Source organism: Sceloporus undulatus, chromosome 4 (genome assembly GCF_019175285.1).
Source record: "Sceloporus undulatus isolate JIND9_A2432 ecotype Alabama chromosome 4, SceUnd_v1.1, whole genome shotgun sequence".
Taxonomy (NCBI): Eukaryota; Metazoa; Chordata; class Lepidosauria; order Squamata; family Phrynosomatidae; genus Sceloporus; species Sceloporus undulatus.
In genome coordinates this window covers 18,231,169-18,258,219 of record NC_056525.1, presented here as the reverse complement: position 1 = coordinate 18,258,219, position 27,051 = coordinate 18,231,169, and the positions used below count along the sequence as shown (strand labels likewise).

Here is a 27,051-nt window from a genome sequence, read left to right as displayed (position 1 = left end):
GTTAGACCCTTGCAATACCTGGCTAATTAAAAAGCTGGGGGGGGGGGGGCTGGCAGAGTGCATAGAGGGAGTGGTTAATGCCTCATTATAACATGCCAAAGTTTCAGTTTGCCTAAAAGAGGCCTTTAAAAAACCATTGCTTCAAAGACCTCCATGGATTCCATCATTCTAGAAAATCCTAACATCCCCTTTTTAGGCAAGGTCCTGGAGCATGTGGGAGCCTACCAGTTCCAGTGGTTTCTGGATGAGATCCATTTCACTCTGTTTTTTTTTGCCTGGTTATAGGTCAGAGACAGCTTTGGTTGCCTTGGTGGATGACCTATGCCAGGAGGTAGACAGGGTGTGTGTGCCCCTGATGGTTTTGCAGGACCTCTCAACAACTTTCAGTATCCAACATTTCTCAGACTGGTGCCTTTGACAGATTTGGGATTACAACCTCCATCAGCCTCTGCCAACAGAGTCTATGGCCAGGGATAATGGGAGCTGTAGTCCTAAATACCTGTAGGGCATCATGTTGGGGAAAGTTGCTATACACAATGCAGCTTAATTATAAGCAGATTTGCAGAAGACTGCACTGCTAAAAAGCCTTGGTGAATAATGTTTTTTGCCTGGTTCCCAAAATATAACATGTACCCAGTCCACATCCCACTGTTGTGCCCCCTCTCATCACTTTTTGGTTGAAGAATCCTCTTTCCCAATGCATTTGTTTTGCTCCACAAGAACAAGTGCTGCACCTGGAATGCTGTTTTCTTCTTCAGGGTTTCTTCCTCACTCTTTTCAGTAACCCTTCCTTCCTCTTCTTCCTCACTATCTGTCTCAAAAAGGCAGTAGCTTCCACCTCGAATCACTGAAATCAGTGTTGGAAGCAGACACAGTTGAGCATACTGTCATATCACATGCAAAACTAGTACTCTCTGCTATACATCATCTCATAAGAAATTACTACCCCACCTGGTTTCACATTTGCAGTCACTAACAAAATCACTAATCCCATTCCACCAAAAGGATGGGGGCAATCCACACTTCAGCCATTTAAAGTTGTATATGTTACTTGCACTAAAATAATTTGCATATTAAAACCATATGTTGTCCAGTTAATTAGAGAAATATGTATGATAAATCAAAAAGGTGTAATTAATTGATCTAAATAATTAATTGTTTCAGATTCTGCAATCCTTGCAATAATTAAACAAATATAAAGTATCACATAATAAGTGAAAAAGTACAAGAGAAGGAGAAAAAGATTCCATTCTAAGGGGAGAGTATGTCAAACCAAGGGAGCCAACAGTTCTAAAGACATTGTAAATACAGGAAATGTACTTGATGTGTGAGTCACCCATGGCTGCCACCATGTTTTCTTGTCTTCGTTTTCTTTCTTGCTACCATCTTCTTCTACAAAAGATACCAGGGAAAAAGTACTCAATAAAGAAAAAAAGAGTAAGGAGTAGACAGTGAACTTTGTCCTGGCTATGAATGATTTACGAAGAGAAACCAACATTGGGGATGTTTAGCCTGGAGAAAAGAAGGTTAAGAGGTGATATGATAGCCCTGTTTAAATATTTGAAAGGATGTCATGTTGAAGAGGGAGCAAGCTTGTTTTCTGCTGCTCCAGAGAACAGGACCCGGAACAATGGATGCAAGCTCCAGGAAAAGAGATTCCACCTGAACATTAGGAGGAACTTCCTGATAGTAAGGGCTGTTCGAGAGTGGAATGCACTCCCTCGGAGGGTGATAGAGTCTCCTTCCTTGGAGGTCTTTAAACAGAGGCTGGATGGCCATCTGTCAGGGATGCTTTGATTTGGATTTCCTGCATGGCAGGGGGTTGGACTGGATGGCCCTTGCGGTCTCTTCCAACTCTACGATTCTATGATTCTATGATTAGAGCTCTGTCTCCAGTCTTTCTGAAGAACAATCAGAATTCAAGAACAAAGATCATTTTTGTAGCTAGTAGATACCAACAAAGGACCACTAGCCAGAGCTTTATGAATTCTAGTCTAATCTATTCTAGGCATGTGCAAAATGTAAATGGATTTTATTTTACACTGGGCATCTTGAGGGTCTCTGCTTTCATTTCATTTCATAAAAAGCAAAGTATAGGCTATCCAGTTATAAAGTCAGGCTTCAGAATATGTGAATAATCACAGAAGCTAGTGGGGCTCTGTAGAATTTCCAACAGTCAGGAAGAAGGCCTTTAGTATCTTATACAGTCGGCCCTTCTTATACACGGATTTTTTATACACGGATTCAAGCATACACGGTTTGAAAATGTTCCAAAAAAGTATAAAGTTACCTTGATTTTCCTTTTTTTATAAGGGACACCATTTTGCTATGCCATTACATTTAATGGGACTTGAGCATACACGGATTTTGTTATACACGGGGGATCTTGGAAACAAACCCCAGCATATAACAAGGGTCCACTGTATAACTCATTGCATCTTGCCAAGAGTATCCAAATAAGAATGCATTACGCAGATGTTTACAAATGATTTGTTTAATCTGCATAATTTATACAGGTTATAGAATTTAGTTTTTTCCTGGTGCAGTTTTTTTTAAAGATCTGTAATGCAACACTAGTGGCCATTAATAATAGAGCTGTGACATATCAAGATTCTTATGCAATCAATATCTTAAGCATCATCTATCAATCTAATATAGGCGTTTATCACACTGAGGTTATTGGAGCTAAGATCAGGGGTGACTGCAGGTCGAACGATACGAATTGACGTTATAACGTGACTGTTTTATCATACCTGGCTGCCCTTCCGTTGCCCTTTTGAATCGAGGGGGAATCGAATCCAAGGCAAGTCACGTGATGTGGATTCAGGCAAAGTGGAGTGAGTGCAAATTGTATTACCACACCGGTGCATACCATGCAGATTCAACTATTCGAATTGAGACCCTTGCACATGCTCAGTGGGGCTCTGGACGCATCCTGAACCTTTGCACTTCTGGGGTGAAGGAGGGAGCCTGGTTCCACTTTCATGTGAATGGCAGCTTCACCTTTCTTCATCCCTTCTATTTTCCCATCCCTGGCAGCCAAATTCAAAGGGGTCCTCCGTGTCAGAGCCCCCATCCATTTCAGCCACATCAACATCTATCCGCTTGTCATTCTCCTCATCTATTTCATCTACATCTCTCCTTCCCTTTGTAACAGTTGCTTTCTCTTAGGTTTCATCCACACTGGGGAGATAATCTGGTTTAACTCCACTTTAACTGTCCTGGCTCAGTGCTATGGAATTCTGGGAACTCTAGTGTCCTGAGACATTGAGCCTTCATTAGAGTTTATCGCACGGGGCCTAAACCGGTCCCCAGCGCGTTCTAACGGGGGCGAGCGGGCGCGTGCATGGAACGCGATGGGCACCGGATGGGGCCCAAAATGCGACTTTATCGCACGGGGGAACGCCGCCGCCGCCACGCATTCCCATTCCGTCCCAATTCTGTTCCAGAGGGCGCCATTTCTGGGGATGCTTTGAAACAGTCCCCAGAAATGGCGCCCTCTGGAACAGAATTGGGACGCAATGGGAACGCACGGCGGTGGCAGCGTTCCCCCGTGCAATAAAGTCGCGTTTTGGGCCCCATCCGGTGCCCATCGCATTCCATGCACACGCCCACTCGCCCCCGTTAGAACGCGCTGGAGACCGGTTTAGGCCCCGTGCGATAAACTTCTGTCAGAGAATTCTGGTGCCTCAGAAAACTAATAACTTAAATTATGATTATTATTAATGTTATTTTAAAATAATAATAATTATTATTATTATTATTATTATTATTGGAGTTGGAGTTTGTTGTGGGGTCCTTAGCTCAAGGCTATGGAATTCTGGGAGTTCCATCTCTCCGTCCAGCCCCCTGTTTCTTTCCCTTCAGATCTGTCATCTGGACCTACACTCCATCCCTAGCCTCATGTGAATGATAGGGAATGTCACCTATCTCTAAATGCCCTCTGCTTCATCCAAAATTATTGTTATTGTTCTTCTTATTATTATTATTATTATTATTTTGCAGTGAAAGATTTATTTCATTGGAATAATAATTTTCTTCCACTGCAAAATAATCAGTGTAGAAACTGCAGTTCTACTTGGAAGTAAATCCTGCCTCCACCTTGGCCCCACTTTGGAGGACGTCCTGCCCTCCACCCCCAAAGAGTCCTTTAGAAACTTTACTAACCCCACTCTCTCTCTCTTTGTCCCCTCTTTTCCCTCTCTCTATCCCCCCCCCCGATGTCCCCACTCCTCGCCAGCATGTCTCCTGTCCACGTTAAAATGTGAATGCATTCATTCAGGGGGGAGCACCAGAAGCAAATGGGGCACAATTGCAGCATGGCATCATGGGAAATTTGCAACCCAGGGGTTTTGCGGTGGTGTTCTGGCATTGCACACCAGACCAGCTCAAAGTGAGCCTCAATGTGAATCCTGTCAACTCACTTATTTAGCAGACTCTCCAAAATGAGGAGCCGGTAAGGATTCAGTCCAGAAGCACCGTGGAAGCTCCCATTGAAAGGAACCAGGTGTGAAAATACATTAACATTATAACATGAATTCGCATGAAGGAAAGCTATATAAATTATGATGATTAGGCAAATCATCATGTTTTGAGTTAGGCAATGCATACTCTTTTGGTTAGTCTTGGCAAGATGCTATGGGCTATTTAGTTCACTCAAGGCATTCTTCCTGGATGTTAGAAATTCAGCAATGAACTTCTTGGTCACTCCATGTTGGGAAAAAGTCTTCCTTTGCACCCAAAATGACCCAAAGAGGGTTGCATATATGTGACAATATTGCTTGCCAGAATCACTGGGGATTTGGGGATTAAAAAACTTGAAATAATTTTAGTAGTGCAGTCCTCCAAGGTTCTCTGGGGTCAATGCAATCCCCAATCCTAACAGTGATGCTTGATGCACACATGCATGCTTGAAAAACTGGCCAGGCTCACCTAGGCAGTTGCTCATGATACTGATACAAATACTTTTGTGAGGAATTCATAACCCAAACTCTTGCTATGTGTGAAGTCCAAATTTCTTGAATGTTAGGGATACCATGGAGTATTGCTTCATAATTTTTCCAGGAAATTAGGTTGCATTCACTATACATACCCATTTAAAAATAATATGATTTTTTTACCTGGATCTTTCTCTCTTTCAGACTTCTGCACAGTTTCTGTTTCTGGTACTCTTTTCTCCAAGCTGTTAACTTTTTTCTGCTTTGGTTTCATTAAGTCCATTCTACAGATTAAAAACAGAAGAATAGATGTTATATTTCATCCAAAGAAGCTCCCATGTGTTTCTAAGTCTTCATTACAGTCCCTTCATAAATTAGATTTATTGACACATATCCTTTCTGTTCCCCCAAAAATAGGACTCATGTGGGCTTACAAAAGTTAAAACATATTTTATTTTATTTTATTTTATTTTATTTTATTTTATTTTATTTCTATGCCATCTTTCTCCCAGAAAGGGGCCCAAGGTGGCTCACAAGTAAAAAAATTCTAACAAACTTATTATAATAAAACAACTTAAAAAATATATAGATTAAAAATTATACAGAAAATATAAATAATTACTTACATGATTATACTATCTATGAAATTAAAATAATTTCAAACAACTCAATTAAAAAATAAAAAGTAAATGGCATAGTAGTAAAGATGCTACAATTATTTCCTAAAAGCCTGTTGCAATAGAAAATTTTTCATCAGCAAAAGGAAAGACAACAAGGAGGAAGTTTCCAAGCCTGTGAGCAGCCACTAAGAAGGCCCTATCCTATTTTCTCCACCAGTCAAGCCTTTTAAGGTGGAAGGGAATAAGAGAAGGGCCTCCTCTGAAGATCTCAAAGAGGGGCAAGGTCATATAGGAAAATACAGGGCATGTCCACACAGGCCAAATGAAGCGGTTTCCCCCCATCCTCACAGCAACCTAGCCAAATGACACTGAGCCAAATTCCCAATTAATGTTTGGACCGTTTTTATGATGGAAGGTCAGTTCTACACTGAACCCAACTTTTTATTCCCTGAAACTGCACTGAATCCACGTTTTCACTTTTACATTCTGGTGTAAAGAAACTCGCATTTTGCTCTAGATTTTGCAGGAAAATCTGGAGCACTCTGCAGTGGTGGCAGGCGACTGGTTACAGATGTGTCCCTTGCTCCATCTTCAATATGACATCCCTTCAAATGTTTAAACATGGCTAACCTTCTCTTCTCCAGGCTAAACATACCCAGCTCCCTAAGCCACTCCTCATAGGACATGGCTTGCGACCTTTCACCATTTTGATTGCCCTCCTTTGGATATGCTTCAGCTTGTCCACATCCTTCTTGAACTGTGGTGCGCAGTATTTTAGGTGAGGTCTGACCAAAGCTGAATAGAGTTGCACTATTACTTCTCTTAGTCTAAAGAGACAGGATTACCTGTCACCTGGTGTTATCTACATTCACCCAAATGTTTATTCTGTTTAGTGCAATAGGAAATGTACTGCAAACAGTTGCCTTCCTAGCTATGCTTTGTAAGTTTTAATTATCTATTGCAATTTTTATCTTGTATTGTATCATTATTGCAATTGTTGTACACCGCTGTGATCAAATGGAATAGTGGTATATAAATAATTAATATTATTATTATTATTATTATTATTATTATTATTCCTGACTAAATTCCTGCACAGTTCTTGTGGATAAATAGAAGAACTTACTGCCTCTTCATGCTTTCCATTGATTTTCTTTCTTCTTCCATTCTGAGAGCCACCATTCTTTTCAGTTTTAGTTCAAACAGGTCTGCTCCTCTGTGAAAGCAAGTCAGGTGTAGGGATTCATTAAAAGGTTCTACTTCAATAGAGCTGACAAAGCATCCATCTAGTCCAGTACACTGTTTCCATCGCTGGCTAGCAATGCTCCTCTGGGAAACCCACAGGAAGACCAGAAGCCAAGAGCCTGCTGTTGTTAGTTACCTTATACTCAGATAAATACTACCCTTGTACATGAAAGACCTATTCAGTTAGTTTCTGACACACTGCATTTTGCCATTACAAAATGTTGCAGTGTAGCACATTTCTTTTCAAGATAATAATAATAATAATAGGATTTATTTATATGCCACCCAATCACTGGGAATCCGGGCGGCTTACAACAGAGGGGATAATAGACGGTTCCTTGCCCTCAAGCTTACAAAAAAGATACGAAACAAAAAGAGAAGGGAATGGAGGGGAGGGGAGGGGATCAGGTCCAGCATTCTTCTCTCCCTCTGAGGCTTGGACTAAGGCAGATGGACCGGAGGGAGGGCTCTTCTTCTTAAAGATACCTTATTCCCATTCCACAGGGCCATGTTTTCCACTCTAGTTCCCTCATTTCCACCATAATCAATAGCATTTTGTGGCCACTAAGTACATAGCCACTACCATCTTCTCTACTGCCATCTCATTTGCTGCACTGATCCTAGTAACATACCACTCAGGTATTTATCTTCAAAACAATGTATGAACTCCATGTCACTTTGTTCTAAAGGCAAATTCCTGAAGAGGCTGCCAACTCTACTCGGTTGCCAGTATTCAGTGGCACAGTAGCAAATCTGGTGACACTTTGCTGAGGGTATAAAGTGTATAACGTACAAAGTGTATGAAGGTGTATAAAAGGGGTATAAAGTGTGGCCTCTGTAAAATTTAGGGAGGGCAAAGAAACCACCATCATCAGTGCTACCTATCATGGTCATAGGCAAACAAATATATTTCCATCCAAATAGATGATGCAAATCAAGCCATTTTGATAAATATGTATTAGCAAACTACTCACACTATTCAAGACATGAATCCATTAGCAGCCTACATTAAACTGAATGATTTGTTTATTATATTTAAATAAATAAAATATTACAGAATCTCAGGATGTTGTTGTTTTGAAGCAATTTCTTTTATGCATAAGACAACTTAATTTAATAGACAAATCATCATTCATTGTTACAAGCTCACTTTAATTTTTATCACATTTGGGAATGGGGAGAGGGGAGGGATACCTATTATAGCAACACATCAGGAGTCCAAAGGTCCTAAAAACAAATTAGTTGAAGGCTTACAGATATTACAGAAAAACCATGTTACACAGATATTTTTCCTACTGACTGTTGTGCCTATAAAAAATAGCAATGTCACTTATCTTGAAAGGCACATTATGTATTAGCTTTTCTTGCCAAACCCTGTCTTCATCTATTATATGGCACTGGCTCTACCAATAGGCAGAGTACAAAATCAGTGTGTTATAAAAGAGCAGCCAGTTATTTATTACAGTCAGACCTCCATATCCACAGATTCCTTATTTATGGATTCAACCATTCATGCTTTGAATATATATACATATAAACTTCCAAAAAGTAAACTTTGATTTTATCGTTTTAAATAAGTGTCATCATGTCTGTGCCACTGTATATAATAAGACTTGAGCATCCACTGATTTTGGTTCCCCTGGGGAGTCCTGAAACCAAACCCCAGCCAATACTAAGGGCCCACTGTAATTTATTCTTGTTGCATTTTTATTGCCAGGGAAAGTGTTTGTATGATGTTCTGCATTAGTTGCCAGAATAACTTGTCTAGTTTTTGGCACTTTGGGATGGGTGTGCAACTTCCTGTTCTGTACGCAAAGGGATTTGGTCGCACCCTTGAGACTAATTGCAAGAAAGAAGCTGGTAGCATGAGCTTTCATAGACTTGAGTCTACCTCCTCACATACCTCATTCATCTAAGGAAGCAGACTCTAGGAAACCTATATTGTTTTAATGTATTTTAAACATTTTTATCTTTTTTAAGTATTTGATATTTTAATTATTGTAGTAATTTAATTCTATTTTAATGTACTATTTTTGTATGTTTTAATTGTATTGGTTGTTGTTGTTATTGTTGTTATAAGCCACCCTGAGTACCAGTCTTGGGAGAAGGGTGGGATATAAATAAATATAATAACAACATTAATAATAATAATAATCTCATGCTTCTTTCTTTCAGTTAGTCTCAAAGGTGCTACAAGATCCCTTTGCAAACTCATTTTACAGTCTAACACCTCTGTCTTTAAATTCCTGCTCTGTCTCAAGCAGTAAATGTCTTGGGCCAGCACTTGGTGGCACAGAGGTTAAATGCCTGTAGTGCAGCCACTCACTCACAAACCATAAGGTTGAGAGTTCAATACCAACAAAAGGGCTCAAGCTCGACTCAGCCTGCTATTCTTCTGAGGTCGCTAAAATTAGTACCCAGATTGTTGGGGACAATTAGCTTATACTTTGTAAACTGCTTAGGGAGTGCTTAAGTGCAGTGATAAGTAGCATAGAAATTTACTTGCTATTGCTATTGTATTATCAAAACTATTTATTATCCAGTGACAGGATCCCATTTTGCACCAGGGTCATGTATATGAAAAGTAATTACCTCATTTGCATGATCCAAAATGGTTGCTTCACACAGAGGTCATACAATTTCAGTAGACCAGGATCTAGCCACAATGAAATAGCAGCAACTAACCTGTATTATTAATTTACTATTAATTTACAAGACATAAATCTGAGGATGAGAAATCTAACCCACACTTGTGGTCTTCATAGTGGTGGACTGACAGCTAGCCTGATTCCACCCAGGTTGTATATTTTACTGCTATGTTTCCCCGGCTAGCTGGGATGTATGAACTCAGTCTGTGGTAGTGTTCTGATTCCTACCTGAAGGAATCAGTGAAATCCTTCCTGAAGTAATCAACTGAATTCATGGCATGTACCTGGAGGCTAAAATCTCAGCAGCCCTGAGATCTGCTACAATATAGAGGTAATAGTAGCTTGTAAAAATTCGACGCTGGACCAGCAGGAAAGTAAAACATATTGCATCCCAGGTTATCCCTGCTTCGTTCTCAGGCAGTTCACATATGTTATCATCAGGTGGATCTATGCAGCAGGAAAAGAAACACACATATATTTCAGGTGACTAGAGTATAAGCAGTTGATCTTCCTACTGTAATATTTTCTTACTAGTATAATGCCATTAATGCTAATTAGGAGGCCATGAATGACATTTGTTTCTGTAGACATGACACATCTGGATCAATACCTGTTTTGGTATAAAATGAATGGAAATGTTTATGTATATATTTCAGATGATGTCCTTTGGGAATTGATAAGGAATCTGACATACAAGGAATCTGGAACCAAGATAATCTCTTGTGCTTAAACAAGCAGCAACATAGGAGTCATCATTGACAAGAAATGTTTGGAGCCATAGCTACACACAAGAATTATTATGTAACTATAACTTTTCTTATCTGATCCTGAGAACTTCTCTTTCTGGGTACAATAAAAAAATCTCCTCAATTTGTATACTATACTCAGAAAAGAAAAGGCATAGTAGCTGAACTGGATATTGTAGATTGACAAGTTTGTTTTCAGGAAACAGAGACGGGAGAAGTTATCCTTCCTAACTCAAATTCCTTTCAACACATTCTTGTGCTGTTTTTGCAGGTGAACATCTGTAGATCCACAGGCAGGAAGCCTCCAACTATTTGTTTAAAATGAAAATCTGCAGTGGAGGGCTGCAGAAGATTAATTAGAGTTTCGATATTACTTTTTTCACTACAGTTCCCAGAATTGCCCAGCCACCACAGCCAACTGTTTAAAGTGGAGCGCATACTAGCTGGGGGAATTCTTGTGGGTCCCCCAAAAGTAACTCTCCAAGCTCTGAACAAGAAATTGCCTAACGCAAACGAGAAGTTTTTTTAATATCACATTCTCTGAGAAGTAGCAACTCTTTAGCATCTGAGGCAAATATCCGTTCCAGCACATTCTTGTTTTTGTTGTATGCATGCAAGTCATTTCCAAATTATGGTGGCCCTAAGGCAAACGTATCAGGGTTTTTTCTTGGTAAGATTTGTTCAGAGGGGATTTTCCACTGCCTTTCTCTGGGGCTGAGAGAGTATGATTTGCCCAAGGTCACCCAGTATGTTTCCATAGCTGAGTGGGGATTTGAATCCTGGTCTCCAGAGTTGCACTCCAGTGCTCAAACTTCCAACACCATGCTGGCTCCCAGCACATTCTACCTAATTCTTTTTTACTGGTGGTGCAGAGAAAAGGATCATACATCAGAACTCTTGAACACAAATATGTGCTTTTAACTATTTGGCCTAGAAAATTATCTTGAGTTGCATTTAACACAAAGCCAGAGAACAGCCTTCACCAGACCTAGATTCGAACAATTGAATTCAATGGTAAGAACAGGACGGTTTCAAAAAATACCTTATCATGAAAGAATATGTATTTGTGGAGCCCCAGCTATTGAGGATACTCTACATATCCTGTTTGACTGTTGTCTTTATGATAAGGAGAGATCACACTTTTTACAACCATTTTTGGATAGAATGACCTACTGGGATCTTACCGCAAAATTATCTTATCTTTTCTCTGGAGAGAATATACATACAGTGTGATGTGTAGTTAAATTTGTAGTCAATGCTGCTTGCTTGAGAGATCAATTTATTATACAAAACAGGGTTTTGTGTCATGGTGATGAGTTCATTTAAACATTTTTATTGTTATCTCCCACTCTGTTTTAGCCAGTTTTATTTTAGACTATTTATTTTGTATCCCATTTTATTATCCAGTTCTATCTCTGTATGTATGTGGATATTTTAATATTTTTATCTTGTATTTTATATATTGTATTTTGTAACTGTATTTTGTATTCCATTGATATGGTCAGCTGACTAATCAATAAAGTTGTTGTTGTGCTTTTAACACTGAAGCATGATCCCTCTTTGGAGACTTGGTTGGGGAAGACTGTTTAAGCACAGAGATAGAGCATACCCTCTTCACATACCGGCTGATATTAGTTACTTGCTCATTAATCAATCCTCTAATAGCATGGAGAAAACTATGCAGGACCTATGTACCTGTTAACTAGTGTTAAAGATGAGGAGAGCCTCTGGAAAAAGGAATGGCAACCTGAATCCAGCACTCTGATTGTCTACAGAGAGATTCAAGCCCAGACAGTTCAGAGAAAAACAATCCCTAATACTGCAAGTATCACTTTCTCCCACATTTAGTTTTTTAAATCCCAAATTCTTTCTACCCCAAACATAATGAAATCTATGAATTTTGTGAAATTGTTATAGAAAAAGAACTAAATCAAAATTCTCAGCAATTGTTACACATAGCTCTATGATACTTCTGCTGCCATTGCACTATAAAAGAAGTTGTCATGTCATGGATCTCCACAAATTGGGCATTTCCTGTCCATTTAGAGAACATTATACTAGCAAAATAATAACAAATGGCTTTAAAGTTGTTGTTGTTGTTGTTGTTATCATTTATTTGTATAGGGGCACAAATTTACATGGCCTTTTACAGAAACAATCAAGCCAAAACATTAAAACCTGCTAAAGGTGTACAATCTAAAGCTAATAACAGAATGTTTGACATCATAAGAAAGGGAGAAAGCATTTGTGGTTGTCATTAAAATGTTTAAAGTGTTTACCATCACACAGGCCTTCTCTATCAATACTGCTTCCTACTTACCTATATCATATCCTGGTACTGTGCAGAACATACCAAATGTCTGAATCAACCAGCAGTGGTTTCTTTGTAATCTATTAAGGTAAGCACAAGCTCCAATCTGTAGGCAAAAGAAGGAAGAAAAAGGAATAGTTTGTGGGACCTAATACTTATCTTTTAAACTCCAAACCAGTCCTTTCAAACCAGTACATCAATGATGAACCACCATAGTCAGTCTAAGGGCCATTTCCCACTTTCCTCAGAACCACTGTGGGCCACACTAGTCATTTTTGATAAAACCAGAAGTGACCAAAAGATCACTTAGAGTTTATAAAAAAAAAATACCAGGTGCTGTCAGCTATATTTCAGAACTGGCAAAATCCTTGACTGTGCCTTGCTTTAAGAAAACCCTATTAAATTCATGAGCTCTCCATACATCAGCAGGCAACTGGAACGAGTGCACATAGGTCTGAAAGACAGGATATAAAGCATTAAAACAACAGCAGCAGTAATAATAATAATACATACAGCCAGGATGTTCTTCATTACTATAACCAAAGCTGTGTAAGCAATCAGATAGTCCCACAGTCTGAGTATGTCTTTGACAGGCTTCAGTTGAAGGCTTCCTCCAAAAAGCATGAAGTAGAAACAGGCCACAAGGTAGCCCAAGCAGAAGATGTTGATCCTTGTTGTCCCAGTAACAAAGATAAGACAAAGGACAAACCAGAAGTGATATCTGAACACAATCACCTTTGAGAAATCCAGGTAAGACCTGTACAGAAAGAAAGAATAGGAAGATAAGGTTGCCATAAGTTGGAAACAACTTGATGTATGCAATAACAAAAACAACAGTAACAACCTTAATCTATAAAGCCCTACATGGCTTGGGCCCGAGTTACTTGAGGGACTGCATTTCCCCATATAATCCGCCCCACACACTCAGAACAACCAGGAAGAACTTGCTAGCAATTCAATCATCTAAATATGCTACTACATCCCAGAGAGCCTTCTTAGTAGTGGCCCCAAAAATCTGGAACAATCTTCCTGAGGAACTCCACCTGATCACCCCCCTAGAAACATTCAAAAAGAGGCTAAAACCTTTCTTCTTCTGTCAAGCCTTCCCCTCTGGAAAATGAAGTTGTGTATTTTGATTCCATTAACCTTCTGCCTCACCCTTTCAAATGATGGTTTTAGATTTGTATGTTGTATATTGTGTTATTGGTTTTATCTATGTGTTTGTAACTGGTTTTAAATTTTGTGTACACCGCTTTGATCTCTGGAAAAGCGGTATAGAAATAAAATTTATTATTATTATTATTATTATTATTATTATTAACTGAGCAAACTCTTCCAAATCAGGCTAAAAAAATTAACCAGTTTTCCAAATGTTTAATTCTTCAGTAAAATGTTACTAGGGAGTGTGAAGACACACAGATATAAGAAAGTATTTGCACTTTTTTTAAAAATTAAATAGCTATTTATTTACTTAATTGCTTTCTTTCACTCTTGATACAGCACTGAGATAAATATTAGGTTCCAAATAGAATGAGAAATAATATCTCCTAGCTGGCTGAATCATCATGTCTTTAGGCCTTTGGTGATCTTTGTTTTGGGCAATTTGGCTTCCCTTGAGTCTCATGTTTGTGTTTTCCTAAGGAACATACAGAACACAGTTACTACTGGGATGGGGCCTCCACCAGTTTTACTTTCTTTAAGGGATGAATTGACATTCTTAGGAAAGTATAATCTGTTACTCAAAACAAGTTCAGTAAGTTACTCTCATTTATTAGGATATATTATATGGCATGGGTCCAGTCTATTTGAAGGACCATATTTCACTATATGAAGCTGTTTGAGCTTTAAGATCTTCAAGAGAGGCTCTTTTTCTTCTTTTCCCCCACTACCTTTCCAGGCTCATTTAACAATGATTTGGTTTTTGTTTTAATGATGTATAGACACACACACACACACACACACTTTACTCATGCTTTGTAAATTTTTAATTTGTATTGTTGTTGTGTGCCTTCAAGTTTGTTTCCACCTTATAGTGACCACAAGGCAAACCTTTCACAGGGTTTTCTGGGGCTGAGAGGGTATTACTTGCCCAAGCTCACCCAGCAGGTTTCCATGGCTGAGCAGGAAATTGAGCCCCATCTCCAGAATCCTAGTTCCACGTTCAAACCATTACACCATGCTGGCTCTCTTTTAATCTGTACTGGTTTTAATAATTTGTAAGTTGCCTAGAATGAGAGCTATCATGGTGTAGTGGTTTGGACTGTATATTTTTAATCTTGTAAGCCGCCTCGATTGCATTTTGTAAAGAGGCAGGATATACATTATTATTATTATTATTATTATTATTATTATTATTATTATTATTAGTGGTCTGAGCCTTGGACTACTACTCTAGATATCAGACTTTGAATCCCTGCTTCACCAGGGAAACCTATTGGGTGACTATGGGCAAGTCACATTCTCTCAGCCTCAGAGGAAAGCAAAGACAAACCTATTCTGAACACATCTTGCCAAGAAAACTCTTTGATATAGTCACCTTAGGAGCCCTGGTGGCGCAATGGTTAAACATCAGTACTGCAGCCAAACTGTGAGTTTGATCCCAGAGCTCCAAAGCTGAATCAGTTTCCCATCCTTTTGTAGGTCAGTAACATGAGTAACCAGCTTGTTGGGGGTAATTGGTTTACAGATTGTAAACCACTTAGGGAGTGCTGAGTTCACTATGAAGTGGTATAGAAATGTAAAGTGCTATTGCTATTGCTCAGGGCCACAATAAGTTGGAAATTATCTTAACCCACAAAATAACAAAAATGCCCAAAATCCCATTATTGAGAAAAAAGCTGGGTATAAATGAATAACAACAACAAGGAGAGAGCTACTCCTCCCTTTGCATAAGTCGTTACTTCTGGGTTGAGGGGATCCCTATGCCTGGCTGGAGGATGAAACTGGCAAGGTGAGCAATGCAGAATCAGTTGGATCAGAAGAGGAAAAAGCTTCTCCTTGTGTTACCCTGGTTCTTCTGCCAGCTACTCACCTGTTATAGTTAGTTACTAATGGATTTGCTTATACTGTATTCCATTTCCCACCTTTGGTTTCTTACCTGCAGTGGATAAAGTTTGGTACTGGACTGTATTCATTGAGGCCCACCGGATCCAGCTCTCGGCTGATTTCTACATTATCTCCTGCTTGCATTCTCACAACAGGATTATTCTCATCTTCAAACACCTGCCATTGGAGGGAGGCAAACAGCAGAAGCAGGAAGTCATCTGTCACAAGAGAGAAGGCAGGGAAACAGATCATTTACATTTATTTATGTGGTCAGTCTACACACACACACACACACACACACACACACACACACACCTTCTACTTATATTTTCCCCAGAAAAGTAGCTAAATCACATATTCAATGGGAAATAGAAATACACATAAACATAAAGTCCTTTTTAAAAAATCACAATGTCAGTTACAAAAGGTACATAGTAAGAAGAAAAATTATGGGCAAAAGGGCATTAAAACAGTAACAGCAAGTATTTTTAGGGCTCATACACTAGAAAGCTGGGCCAAAGCTAACAAAATGAAATTCAACACAGAGAAATGTAAGGTACTGCACTTAGGGTGGAAAAATGAAATGCACAGATATAGGATGGGCGACACCTGGCTGAATGAAACTACATGTGAAAGGGATCTATGAGTCCAGGTAGATCACAAGTTGAACATGAGTCAACAGTGTGATGCGGCAGCTAAAAAGGCCAATGCAATTTTAGGCTGCATCAATAAAAATATAGTGTCTAGATCAAGAGAAGTAATAGTGCCACTATATTCTCCTTTGGTCAGGCGGTGCCCCACCTGGAATATTGTGTCCAGTTCTGGGCACCACAATTTAAAAAGGATGTTGAGAAACTGGAGCGTGTCCAAAGGAGGGCGACTAAAATGGTGAAGGGTCTAGAAGGACTTAGGGAGCTGGAGATGTTTAGCCTGGAGAAAAGAAGATTAAGAGGTGATATGATAGCCCTGTTTAAATATTTGAAGCAATGTCATATTGAGGAGGGAGCAAACTTGTTTTCTGCTGCTCCAGAGAACAGGACCTGGAATAATGGATGCAAGCTCCAGGAAAAGAGATTTCACTTCAACATTAGGAGGAACTTCCTGACAGTAAGGGCTGTTCGACAGTAGAACACACTCCCTAAGAGTGTGGAGGAGTCTCCTTCCTTGGAGGTCTTTAAGCAGAGGCTGGATGGCCATCTGTTGGGGATGCTTTGATTGAGATTTCCTGCATGGCAGGGGGTGGACTAGATGGCCCTTCTGGTCTCTTTCAACTCTACAATTCTATGATTCATTCGGTTGTTCCTTCCTTGGCTATACAATGGTATCTTGCACTTGCTTATGGCAGACGCATGCCATATACTGTATAAGTTCGGTATTATTTATTTATTTATTTATTTTGTACATCAGAACTGACAAACAGTTTTAGCGAAGGTTGGTTTTGAAGTAATATACATTGCTGTCTAAAAGCATGTGAGTGTGTGTATGTGTGTCTGTAAGGTCATTTTGTCCAATGCCTAAAATTACCAAGTTGCACCACTGGATATATATAATTGAAATTGTTGTTGTTGTTGTTTTTCCCCATGGATCAATGCAGGGAACACCAATGTACTGTCAGTTTCGACAGAGTATACCTATGTGGAATTCAGAAGCACACAAAGATACAATTATGGAATTATTTTGCTATACACCTAGTTTATAACTTGTTTCCCCTGTGCCACACTTTAATGCAACCTGTTTTTGACCGTTTTTGTTAAGTTAGAATAAATGCAGTCTGGGTTGTGAACCACAAGAAGCAGCCTTAGAAGAGTAGCAGGCATGCTTTAAAAACATGTGGCTTAAGGTCCGAAAGGGCAGGGCAAAAGGATGATGTGGCGGACCTCCCAGGAGGAATCAGCTGGAGACAGAAAAAATGACTAACAACTTCATGGCCAAATATAAACCCTAAATTAATACGCATGTTTCACAGGGAGAAGGTCCTAGGTTCAGTCACCATCTTCTTCAGCTATGACAAAGATCACTGTCTGGAATCCTAAAGTGCTTCCTACTGCTCCATTTATCCATTTTTAAACATTTTGACCTGTACACAAACTATAACCATGGGTCATTGCAGTTTCCTAACTTTTCTGGGAAACTGTTGGAATATAGATGCTTCCTCCAACATTAGTAAGAAATGGCTTCTTATATATACTAAGGAGATATCAAACTCAACACATTAATATACTTACACAGAAGAAAATTAGCACTGGGTCTCTTGGCAAAATCAGGCAGATACAGCCACTTAATCAGATTTGAGTGGAGTAGCCAGTGAGAGGTTCTCCATGGATAATCTGCCAGCAAAGAGATTATCTGCATTATACAAAGCATTTTAAACTAATTTCTGGGCTTACTGTCCAGACATGTTTGATTCAAAGGGAGCTGTCAAGAGGCACAATTTTGGATAGCCGCTAGATGGCACAGCCAGGATTTTGCTCAGCCAACATTCAAGCTATCCATTAATACCAGAATGTCCTCTCCCAAAATGCACTTGCCCTCCTGCTACTCAGAACATCATTTACCTTGGCAGAGAGCGGGTGGGAGACCAATGCAAAGTAGATACTGAAAGGCCACTATGTTGGCAAGGAAGCAGCAGTATTTGGGCCAGACTTCAGCTACAGCCTTCCTCCGACGGCAGCTCAATAGGTAAATTAGCCAGCTGGCATGGATAAGGGCATAAAAATCCATGCGCTGCCTAATCACATTAACGGCAGCTATAAAGCATGTCTGAAAGAGCAGAAGAGGTCACTGAGCCAATTTTTTCAAAAACATTATTTGTTTATCTATTTTAGAGGTTTTTAACTACCTTTCAGAATGCACATCCTCCCAAGGGAAGTTAGAAGATTACACGAACATGAATATTCAATTACAATTAAAGTACACATGGACAGTAGCAGCAGCAGTATCAAACACCAAATGCTGTTTACAATAAATGCACGTTCAGATTATTGTTTTTTAAAGTCTAAATTGAGGCTACTGTACTTTAACCACATCATGAGAAGGCACAACTCATTAGAGAAGACAATGATGCTAGGAAAGATAGAAGGCAGCAGAAAGAGAGGAAGTATGCATGCCAGTTAGATAGACTCAATTAGGGAGGTCATGGGCCTGATACTGCAGGAGATGAGCAGAGAAACTGAGAATAGGGAGGCATAGAGAGGTCTCATTCACAGGATTACCATGAGTTGAGGCCAACTCTGAGGCAGCGAACAACAACAACAACAAAAGTAGTGATTCCACATATATCTACCAGGAAATGGTATTCTAAACAAATGTCATGTAACCACCAAGGAAGTGATATGTCTAGTACTTGCCATTCAAAGACTTAGGGGCTCTACAGACGGCCCCCAAAGGGCAGCCTGCAACCACCCCTTTTTGTATGCCACGGCCCTGATCTGGTCTTTCGAGGGTGTGAAAAGGAGCTGCAAAAAGCAGCTTCTTTTTTGTGCTCTCGAAAAGGCGCCATAGCCGTGGCAGGACTATACAGTGGTCCTTCCATGCTGCATCATATAGACACAGCGCTGGAGGAGCGCATGACTCTGTGTCCATGTGGAGCAGCATGCGACATCATGGTGCCTGGGGCAGAGTCGGGGTGTGCGTCATCTGGACCCAGCGCCCTGACTCTGCCCCCAGGCAGGCCTTTCAGACCAGTCTGTACAGGGCCATAATGAAGTTTTGATACTGACATTCCTATGGAGTTGACCAGGACCTTGACAGGATCACCAGCTAGTTATGTAGGAAACCTCTGCAGTGATATCAGCAAATCATCTGGATTGATTGTGTCAAGTAATTTCTCTCCCTACGTAACTTCTTTTGTGTTCTCCAAGCTCCCCAATACTATATTAAAATTATTTTGCTAACATTTTCTCACCTCTAGTCCAAACTTGTAAAAACTGTAGTTCATAAAGTATTTTATGCAACTGAGTAGTCCATCATCCAAATTCTCACGAACAATGTTATGAAATATGCTCCTTGTGGTAGGTGGCATTAACTGATTCTGTATCCGGTAGAAACATTGGTGGTGGTGCACAGTTGCTTCAAGAGCCATTAGAATCAGGATTGTGAGGTGATTCTATAAAAGGCAGAAACAATGCTTTCCTATAATGCTCATTACTATGGAACCCCTACAGCTGAATTCTGCCTGACACACACATACCCTGCCCAATTCACTTCTTTCCTTTGACTATTAATTAGAAATCAGCTGTGGGAATCATGCAGCTCATAGGAGGCATGAAGCTTTTGGAGCTCCACTGACTTCACCAAAACTCCCAGCCACCTCCACCCCCATATTGGTCAAAATACACATCCTGAGGTTGGGGGGGGGAGATTTGAGACATTCTGCAGCAGGGTTTTCTTGTTGTTGTGGGCAGGCACTAAAACAGTAATACCACCTAAAAGTGACCAGAAGTGACAAAACCCTGCTTACAGTCTCCCCAAACATTGACAGAACAATGTAACCCCTCTAAAGCTTGTCTGTTAATCAATATCTAACAAAGAGATGGTTACTGACTGCTACAATATAATGGTTTAAACATTCCAGTAACTGGAATGGACTTTATCTTAGAAAGAACTTATTTCATAATAAACACCTGTTTTTGCAATGACCATAAAATCTACTTTCTTGCCTAAATGATTCCTAAGTAAGATTCCTACCTTTAGACACGGAAGTACATTGTCATTACACTTCATGAAGCCCCCAACCCAATGTGCCGGGTCAACAAGTGCAGTGTACAGCAATGATTTATCCAGTAACACCTCTTCATTATTATATGGATAGGTTGTATTTAGATGCATTCCCTGCAAAGACAAAAAAAAAAGGAAATGCAAAATAAAATTGGAATTTTTATTAAGTTTATTTACTGGGTTCTGACAATGAACAACTAATTGAACAATCAGCCTCAAATTTTCTAGTTTTTTCATCGGATGACTGATGCTACTCTCTAGCTTTCCTTCGGGATCACCTGGACTCTATAAAAGCTTTCTACACGTTTCTTAATGAGAAGACCAATAATGGCAAACACCATCTTCCAAAAGATACTTGCTTTCTCTTGCAGTATAGCAGAACTTGGAAGTATTTCTTTTAACGAGAATGTGTTGTCATTATTTCAAAAAGTAATTTGTTGGGCTTAACTTTTCTAAAAATTAAAATATCAGCATATTACTTGTAAATTTTAAAGAGCAATTAAAATCCTTTTAACATGGACAAAAAAGGCCCCAAATAACCAGTTAACAGCAGCAAGAAACATTATTAATTACTCAAAAAAACCAAAATGTTGCCATTTTGACATGAAAAATAATGATGGTGGCACTATTGTTTGACAAAATAGCCAGTATCAGTGTTATTTTTAATGGGTTTCTTCTAAGCCAGGGGTTCCCAACCTGGGATGCCTGCAGGGGGTGCAAGATGAAATTTCAGGGTATGCAAGAAATAGTGGGTTTGTGTCCTTGAGTAATGAATCAAGGGTCATCACTCAGCCCGGTCCCAGTGTGCCTTGAGAAGTGGTAGTAAGTTTTTGGGTTGCATTGGTAGTTTTTGTTTATTTAATCAAAAGGAAAGAATTTTACAATTTACAATATTTTACAATTTTTCTGAATTAGTATCTAATTGCACTGAATTAAAAGCTTTCAGTTCCGTTTGTTCACCCGCAGTCTTGTACATGGTTCAATTTGTGGTTTAAAAAATAGAAATTAGAATATTAGTTTTATAGTGGGTGCAAACATTAACCAAACATTGCTGAGGGATGTGGGGCATTAAAAAAAAAGTTGGGAATCAGTCTTCTAAGCTCTGCAATATACATCACAAGAACATGTTGGAAATGTTCAAGTCTCCAGTCTCCTATACATTCACTTCTTTTTCTTGACAAGGTGGAACAGCTGTTGGCTGGGGAAAGATATTTCAAACTAGAAAATAGCTTGACAGAAAAGAGTTATTTAGTTCTTCTTACCATTATTCCTCTACTCAGGCTACAAAGCTATACATGCTTACCTGGCAGTAAGTTCCAATGAATTCAGTGTAAATTAGTTTTCAATAGACTTGTATAGGTCTTATCTATTGACTACTCTGTTACAATAGTGAGACCCCTAATCCTTTATGAACTGAGTATGAATTCTGAAACATGTTCCTCCACTCCACTCCTAGCAGACAGGAATTTAATGGCAAAGTCAGAAGGAGTGCCTTGTTAAGCAGTTTCTTTGAAAATGGAAATGCACTGCTTTAGGCCCCTCTTTTTCACTGCATAATGGCAGGTAGGTAGAGCTTAGCTCTGAGGAAAGCTGATGGAGTCCTTGCAGTGAGGAAAGACTTAAAATATGCCTTAGAAAATTATTTTCCAAAACCTCTAAATGTGTTGTAGCAGTTTCTCCACATATCTCAGCCCAATATACAATTTTAGTCAAACTTTTGACAGTAGAAATCTTTACAGCAGAAGCCACCAACTACCTTCGTTATATCATATTTCTAAAAGATATTTTTGATTTTAGCCACTGACAATTTGGTAGCATTTGGTAATTTCCAAGTCAGCTATTCACCTAATTTGTGTGTGGGGAACTACATTTTTGAGAAAGACTGAGACCTAGACTGTATCTGCACTGCAGGATTAATGCTCAATGTTATGGAATTCTGAAATTTGTAGTTTTGTGAGTTTTGCTTTCTCTGTTAGAGAACTCTGGTACCACAACAAACTACAAATCCCAGGGTTCGATGGGATGGAACCATGACAGTTAAAAACAGAGTCAAACTGCATTAATCCTGCAGTGTAGCAGCAGCCAAAGATTAACTGAGATATTTTTGTGGGTTTTTCAGAGATTCTCTGAAAATGCCAGCACAGATGCAGGTGAAACATCAGGAATAAATTCTTCCAGCATGTGGCCACATAACCCAAAAACCCCACAAAAAACTATGGATGCTGGTCATAAAAGCCTTCATCTTCACATTAACTAAGAGCTTAAAGCAAGGGACAGAGTGTCTTGTGATACTGAGGTGCTTTTTCTGAGGAATCTGATCTAACTCCATTCTCACTATGAAAATCCTTGTTATCACACATGTCTCAAATGCACCCAATGCACTTTTTCTGGAGGAGGCTGGCAAAACCCCCACTTAACCTGGGATATTTGATGCTGGACTTTTATCCGAGTTTTCCTGAAAGATCTGCATTGAATAAGCTTTTGAATCGATTTGGATCGCTCTATATTGTTGCTTGAAAGGAAGGGAGTTGGTTCCATTTTAACCCAAATGATGGCATGTGTAAAATAACACAGGGGTTACAAAGAACTTAAAGAGATTCGTGAACTCGAAACAAAATGGGAACAAGAAACCCGATACTGTATGCATCAGCTTGGTGATGAGTGTGAATGCCCCCTAAAGCAGTAGATGTGTTGGCTATAGGAGCGCTATGTTATTTTATTTGCTTGGTCCATGCTCACCATGTCCATTTATAAATAAGTCTACATATATCAAAAACACAATAAACCTCTGGAATGCTACAAACTAGCCCAGAAAGTGCTTGAGAAGTTTACCTTAGTAAACTGACCTGTGTGCAATTTGAGGAATATTTCAAGGGCTTCACAAATTTCAGCTGGTACATCATTTTACAAATAACCATCATGCAGGACCAAAATGTACTGATTCTTGAAGCATATGGGCGAAGTTTGGAATATGGAAGCGCAAATGTCCACAGAATGAAGAAAAGACAGTTCATCAAGGACACCTACAAAACAACATCACCAAAATACAAAGTCAGTTTGCGACAAATTGCTTTTTTATGTTGTGCTTCAGGCTTCAATTATGTGACGTGCATAATCTACTTTGGTCTTATAACTGAAGACTTGCATGAGAACAAGGGTGATATTCTACAGTCATGTGGCATTCAGAGACTGAGAACTTTTATTTGGCATGAGGTTTGCAGACTGCAGCCCATTTATGTGATGTGGAGGTCATGAAGATTTATGTAGAATAAAACTGATTAGTCTTTATGGTGCCACAAGACTCTTTTGTACTTTACTCCAGCAGAAGAAGACAAAATAATCCTTACCTCAAAATAAATGTTCTAGTCCTTTAGTTTCTTGCCTCATTTTGGAAAAGTTTGGAAAAGTTACTTTTTGGGCTGCATTTCCCAGTATCCTCCAAGCCAGTACATATAGCCTAGTAATACTTCAGTAGTTTTAGGAACTGATACTAAAACTCCTTCTTCTCACATTCTTCTAATTGAAAATTACACTTAGGCTGTGATACTTTCTCTCCAGAAAGGCTCATTGCAGGCTTAGGGCCTGAAGCACAGGGAAAATGACCTCTCACATGCTATATGAATGGGTTGTGTGTGTGTGTGTGTGTGTATGCTTGTTACTTTTGGGGAACTGCTTCTTCTTTGTCTTTATTAATGTATAACTGCCTTATAAAACACAGAGATATCTATCTGAGTGGACCATAAGACAAATTATAAAATCAAGATTGTGGTAACAAAAAGCCAGGGGTGGGAAAAGTGAAGCCTTTGGGACCTTTCTGTGGCACCTTAAACTCGACAGAAGCTTTCCCAAAGCCTCCAGATAGCATACTTCCAAACTATCCCAGTTTGGCAGAGACAGTCTTGATCAGTGGCATCCCTAAGGTGGGTGTCACCTGGTGAGGGGGGCAAACTGCCTTGCCCTCCCCTCAGCCATCCACTGCTGCACAGCCCCCCACCCAGAAAGTCCTACAGGGTACGGTGCGGCTGCTCTCTGCTGCTGCTACTGAGGGGCACCACACTGCGTCTTCCAGAGAGCCTGTTTAAGGTTTTGTGCAGCTGCTGTGCAAGCAGGAAAGTGCCCTTTCTCACTTGACCAGTAGCCATACCAATCACCCTGGGTTTACTACCCCACTGGGTGACACCCCTTCTGAGGTTTCATCAGGTGCAGTCCACACATGCTGCACACCCTAGACCTGGAAGCATAAAAATCTTGGTGCAAGCTTTGGAGACCATAGGGGACTTAATCCACGAAAAATGTTTTTGTTTTTTTTAAAGGCAGGCTTGGGGAAGATGGGGATAGGAAGAATAACTTTAAGAGTTGCATTGAGACATTATGGGGGAAAGGTTTAGCAAAGTATCAAATTATTTCCTCATTCCCATTATTTCTGAAGACTTTGCCTTGAATAGGATACTTATTTACTGACCTCCTGAACAGTGATCCAGATAATCCAAACAGATATAATCTTAAAGATGTGCAGCTCCAGAAATCTCCATGCAAATGCCTGCACTGACTGAACTGCTGCCAAGAACTTCAGGACATAAGGTGCCAAATTGTCAACCATATTTGCCCATTTACTCATTTTTTCCACTAAGGAAAGAAAACAATTGGTGTTTGTTTGTTTGTTTGTTTGTTTAAAGCAAAAACAATAGAACAAATAAAGCCTTTGATTGCCACAAGATTTGTACTGTACTTTTCAATTTGCCTCAAGTATAAAGAAAGAACATGGCAACTCAACTATTGTGACTTCCCATAGAAACATGTCAGTTTGGTGAAAGGCTGAGAATTCTCTTTTAGGTATCTTGACCCCATCTCACAAAGAGGGAAAGATTATTGAACTGGTATATCTGTATAGTTGAGATGCACTAAGTGGCACTGAAGATTAAATATGTGGAAATGTACTTTGTTACAATATCACCTGAAATTGAATTAATATAGAAGATGTCTCTACCATAAGTGAAATGTGGGTGTGATGGAGGGATCAGGCACAATTTAGGTGTTAGTTGTCAAGGATGCTACCACTATCAGGACCTTTTTCCTAGCAGCTCCTTGGCCCGTGAATCCTTGCTATCCATCTGTTTGCAGAAAGAGACTGTTTATTCTAACAATTTTTGGGAACTGTGTGTTTTTAAAGAAAGGACTTTTAATAGCATACTGTATTGCTTTTTAACTTTTTCCATGAAAATATATAATTTTTCCATGATAAACTCCAATCTGTGGAGATTTTAACAAAGGGAAAAGTGACAGGAACATAGCGGGGTCCTCCCGTCACATTTTCCCTTGTGAAAATCTCCCAAGTATTCTAGTTGTGGGGAGGAAAGTTGAAGAGCAAAATGCTCTGTATCAATGATCCCTCCCTGACAACATATGGATTTTATATGCACACATGCACGCATATACGCCTACAACCCTTGTTCAGTTACTCAATCAATCATAGGGATATCATAAATAAGATGACCAAAATAGCCTAAAAGGCTGAAAAAGCTCAGAAATGGTTTTTGCATACATTTTGCAATCCTTGTAAAATGAATTTACATACTTCTAACAAACTTAGATTGGGGACAGAAAATGTACATCACATGAGAGAGTTTTAATAGTTCTACATTCTACACTTGGCAGACTTTGTAGTCTTGTGCATCTACCAGAGCCCCAAACATTGCCCCCATAAAACTGCCCTGGGGCCAAATTTAATTTTTTCCCCTTGGCTTGATGCCCTGAGCAACCCTGGGTAACAGATTCAAGCCAGCCAGCATTCGGGTTCCCACATCATCATAAAGTCACTCCAGGACATTGTAAGAAATGTGGCCTCATGCACCCAGCAGTGCTCGGTGCTATGCTGCTGTTGTTCACCGCCACTGCTGCCATGTAGGCCTGCCAGGACCCCACTGATGGAGTAGGGAAGTTTACGTCTCGGTCTTTTCAAAACTGGATTCAGCCAAGTTCATACACAGTTCATACATATTACAGTTTGTGAAGAGGAATTTCACTGAAAAAAATCTGAATGTTTGCAGAACGCAAGCTATTTTTATTAGCATATATTAAATGCTATGTTGGTTTGTATGTTTTGTATACTTTCAGCAGAAGAGTTAAATCTTTCATCATTACCCAATTTAGCATGATGATTCTTTCCCATGGTGTTTAAAGACTGGTCCAATCCCTGTTGGTGTTCAGCAGCCAGCCTGTTGAAAACACAGAAAACATCTAAGGGCCTCAGTTACTGTTTAGTTTTGTGCCTTTGCTTTAGTTAGTGCGTAGAATTCAGGCCATTCAGAAAAACACTGGTCCTCATTGTTATAGATAGTATAGGGAAATCTAGCCCTTAAAATACTTTTCAGACATTTTTTGAAATGGAGCAACAAAAGTGAATTGAGATTGGAATAACTGTACAGGTTCTGGGTCAATGTTTAAATTTCTCTTTTTAATTATCACAGAGTGAGAATCCTATATGGTTTCCAGTTTAGGAAATATGCCATTATGTGGTGGGAGAGAGATAAAATGAAATCAAAGACATGGTTAATTCTTAGCAAAGGTTGCTGGTATTGTGTGATATAAAGTTTATTTTTCTTCAGCCAAATAGCAAGGGGAAACCTGGACACCCCAACATTTAGACACCAAGAGTATTAACTGCAAGATCAGCATTACTATTCCTTTTTTCAGGCCAGCATTATTATTTTTCTTTATAAGTCAGTATTATTATTATTATTATTATTATTATTATTATTATTTGTAGGCTAAAGACAAAGGCTA

General features: G+C 39.4%; 1 protein-coding gene across 1 annotated transcript in view; it reads right to left on the bottom strand.

Annotated features, from left to right (window-relative positions):
- Positions 1 to 24,868, bottom strand: part of LOC121928155 (piezo-type mechanosensitive ion channel component 2-like) — a 61,639-nt gene extending 36,771 nt beyond the window's left edge. The window contains exons 1-15 of the mRNA XM_042462486.1: positions 24,731 to 24,868; positions 23,115 to 23,291; positions 20,523 to 20,553; positions 20,239 to 20,342; positions 19,457 to 19,657; positions 18,108 to 18,312; positions 17,778 to 17,879; positions 15,605 to 15,770; positions 13,021 to 13,264; positions 12,517 to 12,613; positions 9,735 to 9,897; positions 6,684 to 6,773; positions 5,121 to 5,221; positions 1,321 to 1,467; positions 735 to 847 (exon numbers count right to left, since the gene is read on the bottom strand). Coding sequence (XP_042318420.1) covers positions 735 to 847; positions 1,321 to 1,467; positions 5,121 to 5,221; positions 6,684 to 6,773; positions 9,735 to 9,897; positions 12,517 to 12,613; positions 13,021 to 13,264; positions 15,605 to 15,770; positions 17,778 to 17,879; positions 18,108 to 18,312; positions 19,457 to 19,657; positions 20,239 to 20,342; positions 20,523 to 20,553; positions 23,115 to 23,291; positions 24,731 to 24,868 — 2,079 coding nt within the window. The remainder of the gene's footprint in view (positions 1 to 734; positions 848 to 1,320; positions 1,468 to 5,120; positions 5,222 to 6,683; positions 6,774 to 9,734; positions 9,898 to 12,516; positions 12,614 to 13,020; positions 13,265 to 15,604; positions 15,771 to 17,777; positions 17,880 to 18,107; positions 18,313 to 19,456; positions 19,658 to 20,238; positions 20,343 to 20,522; positions 20,554 to 23,114; positions 23,292 to 24,730) is intronic.
- Positions 24,869 to 27,051: the final 2,183 nt, after the last annotated feature.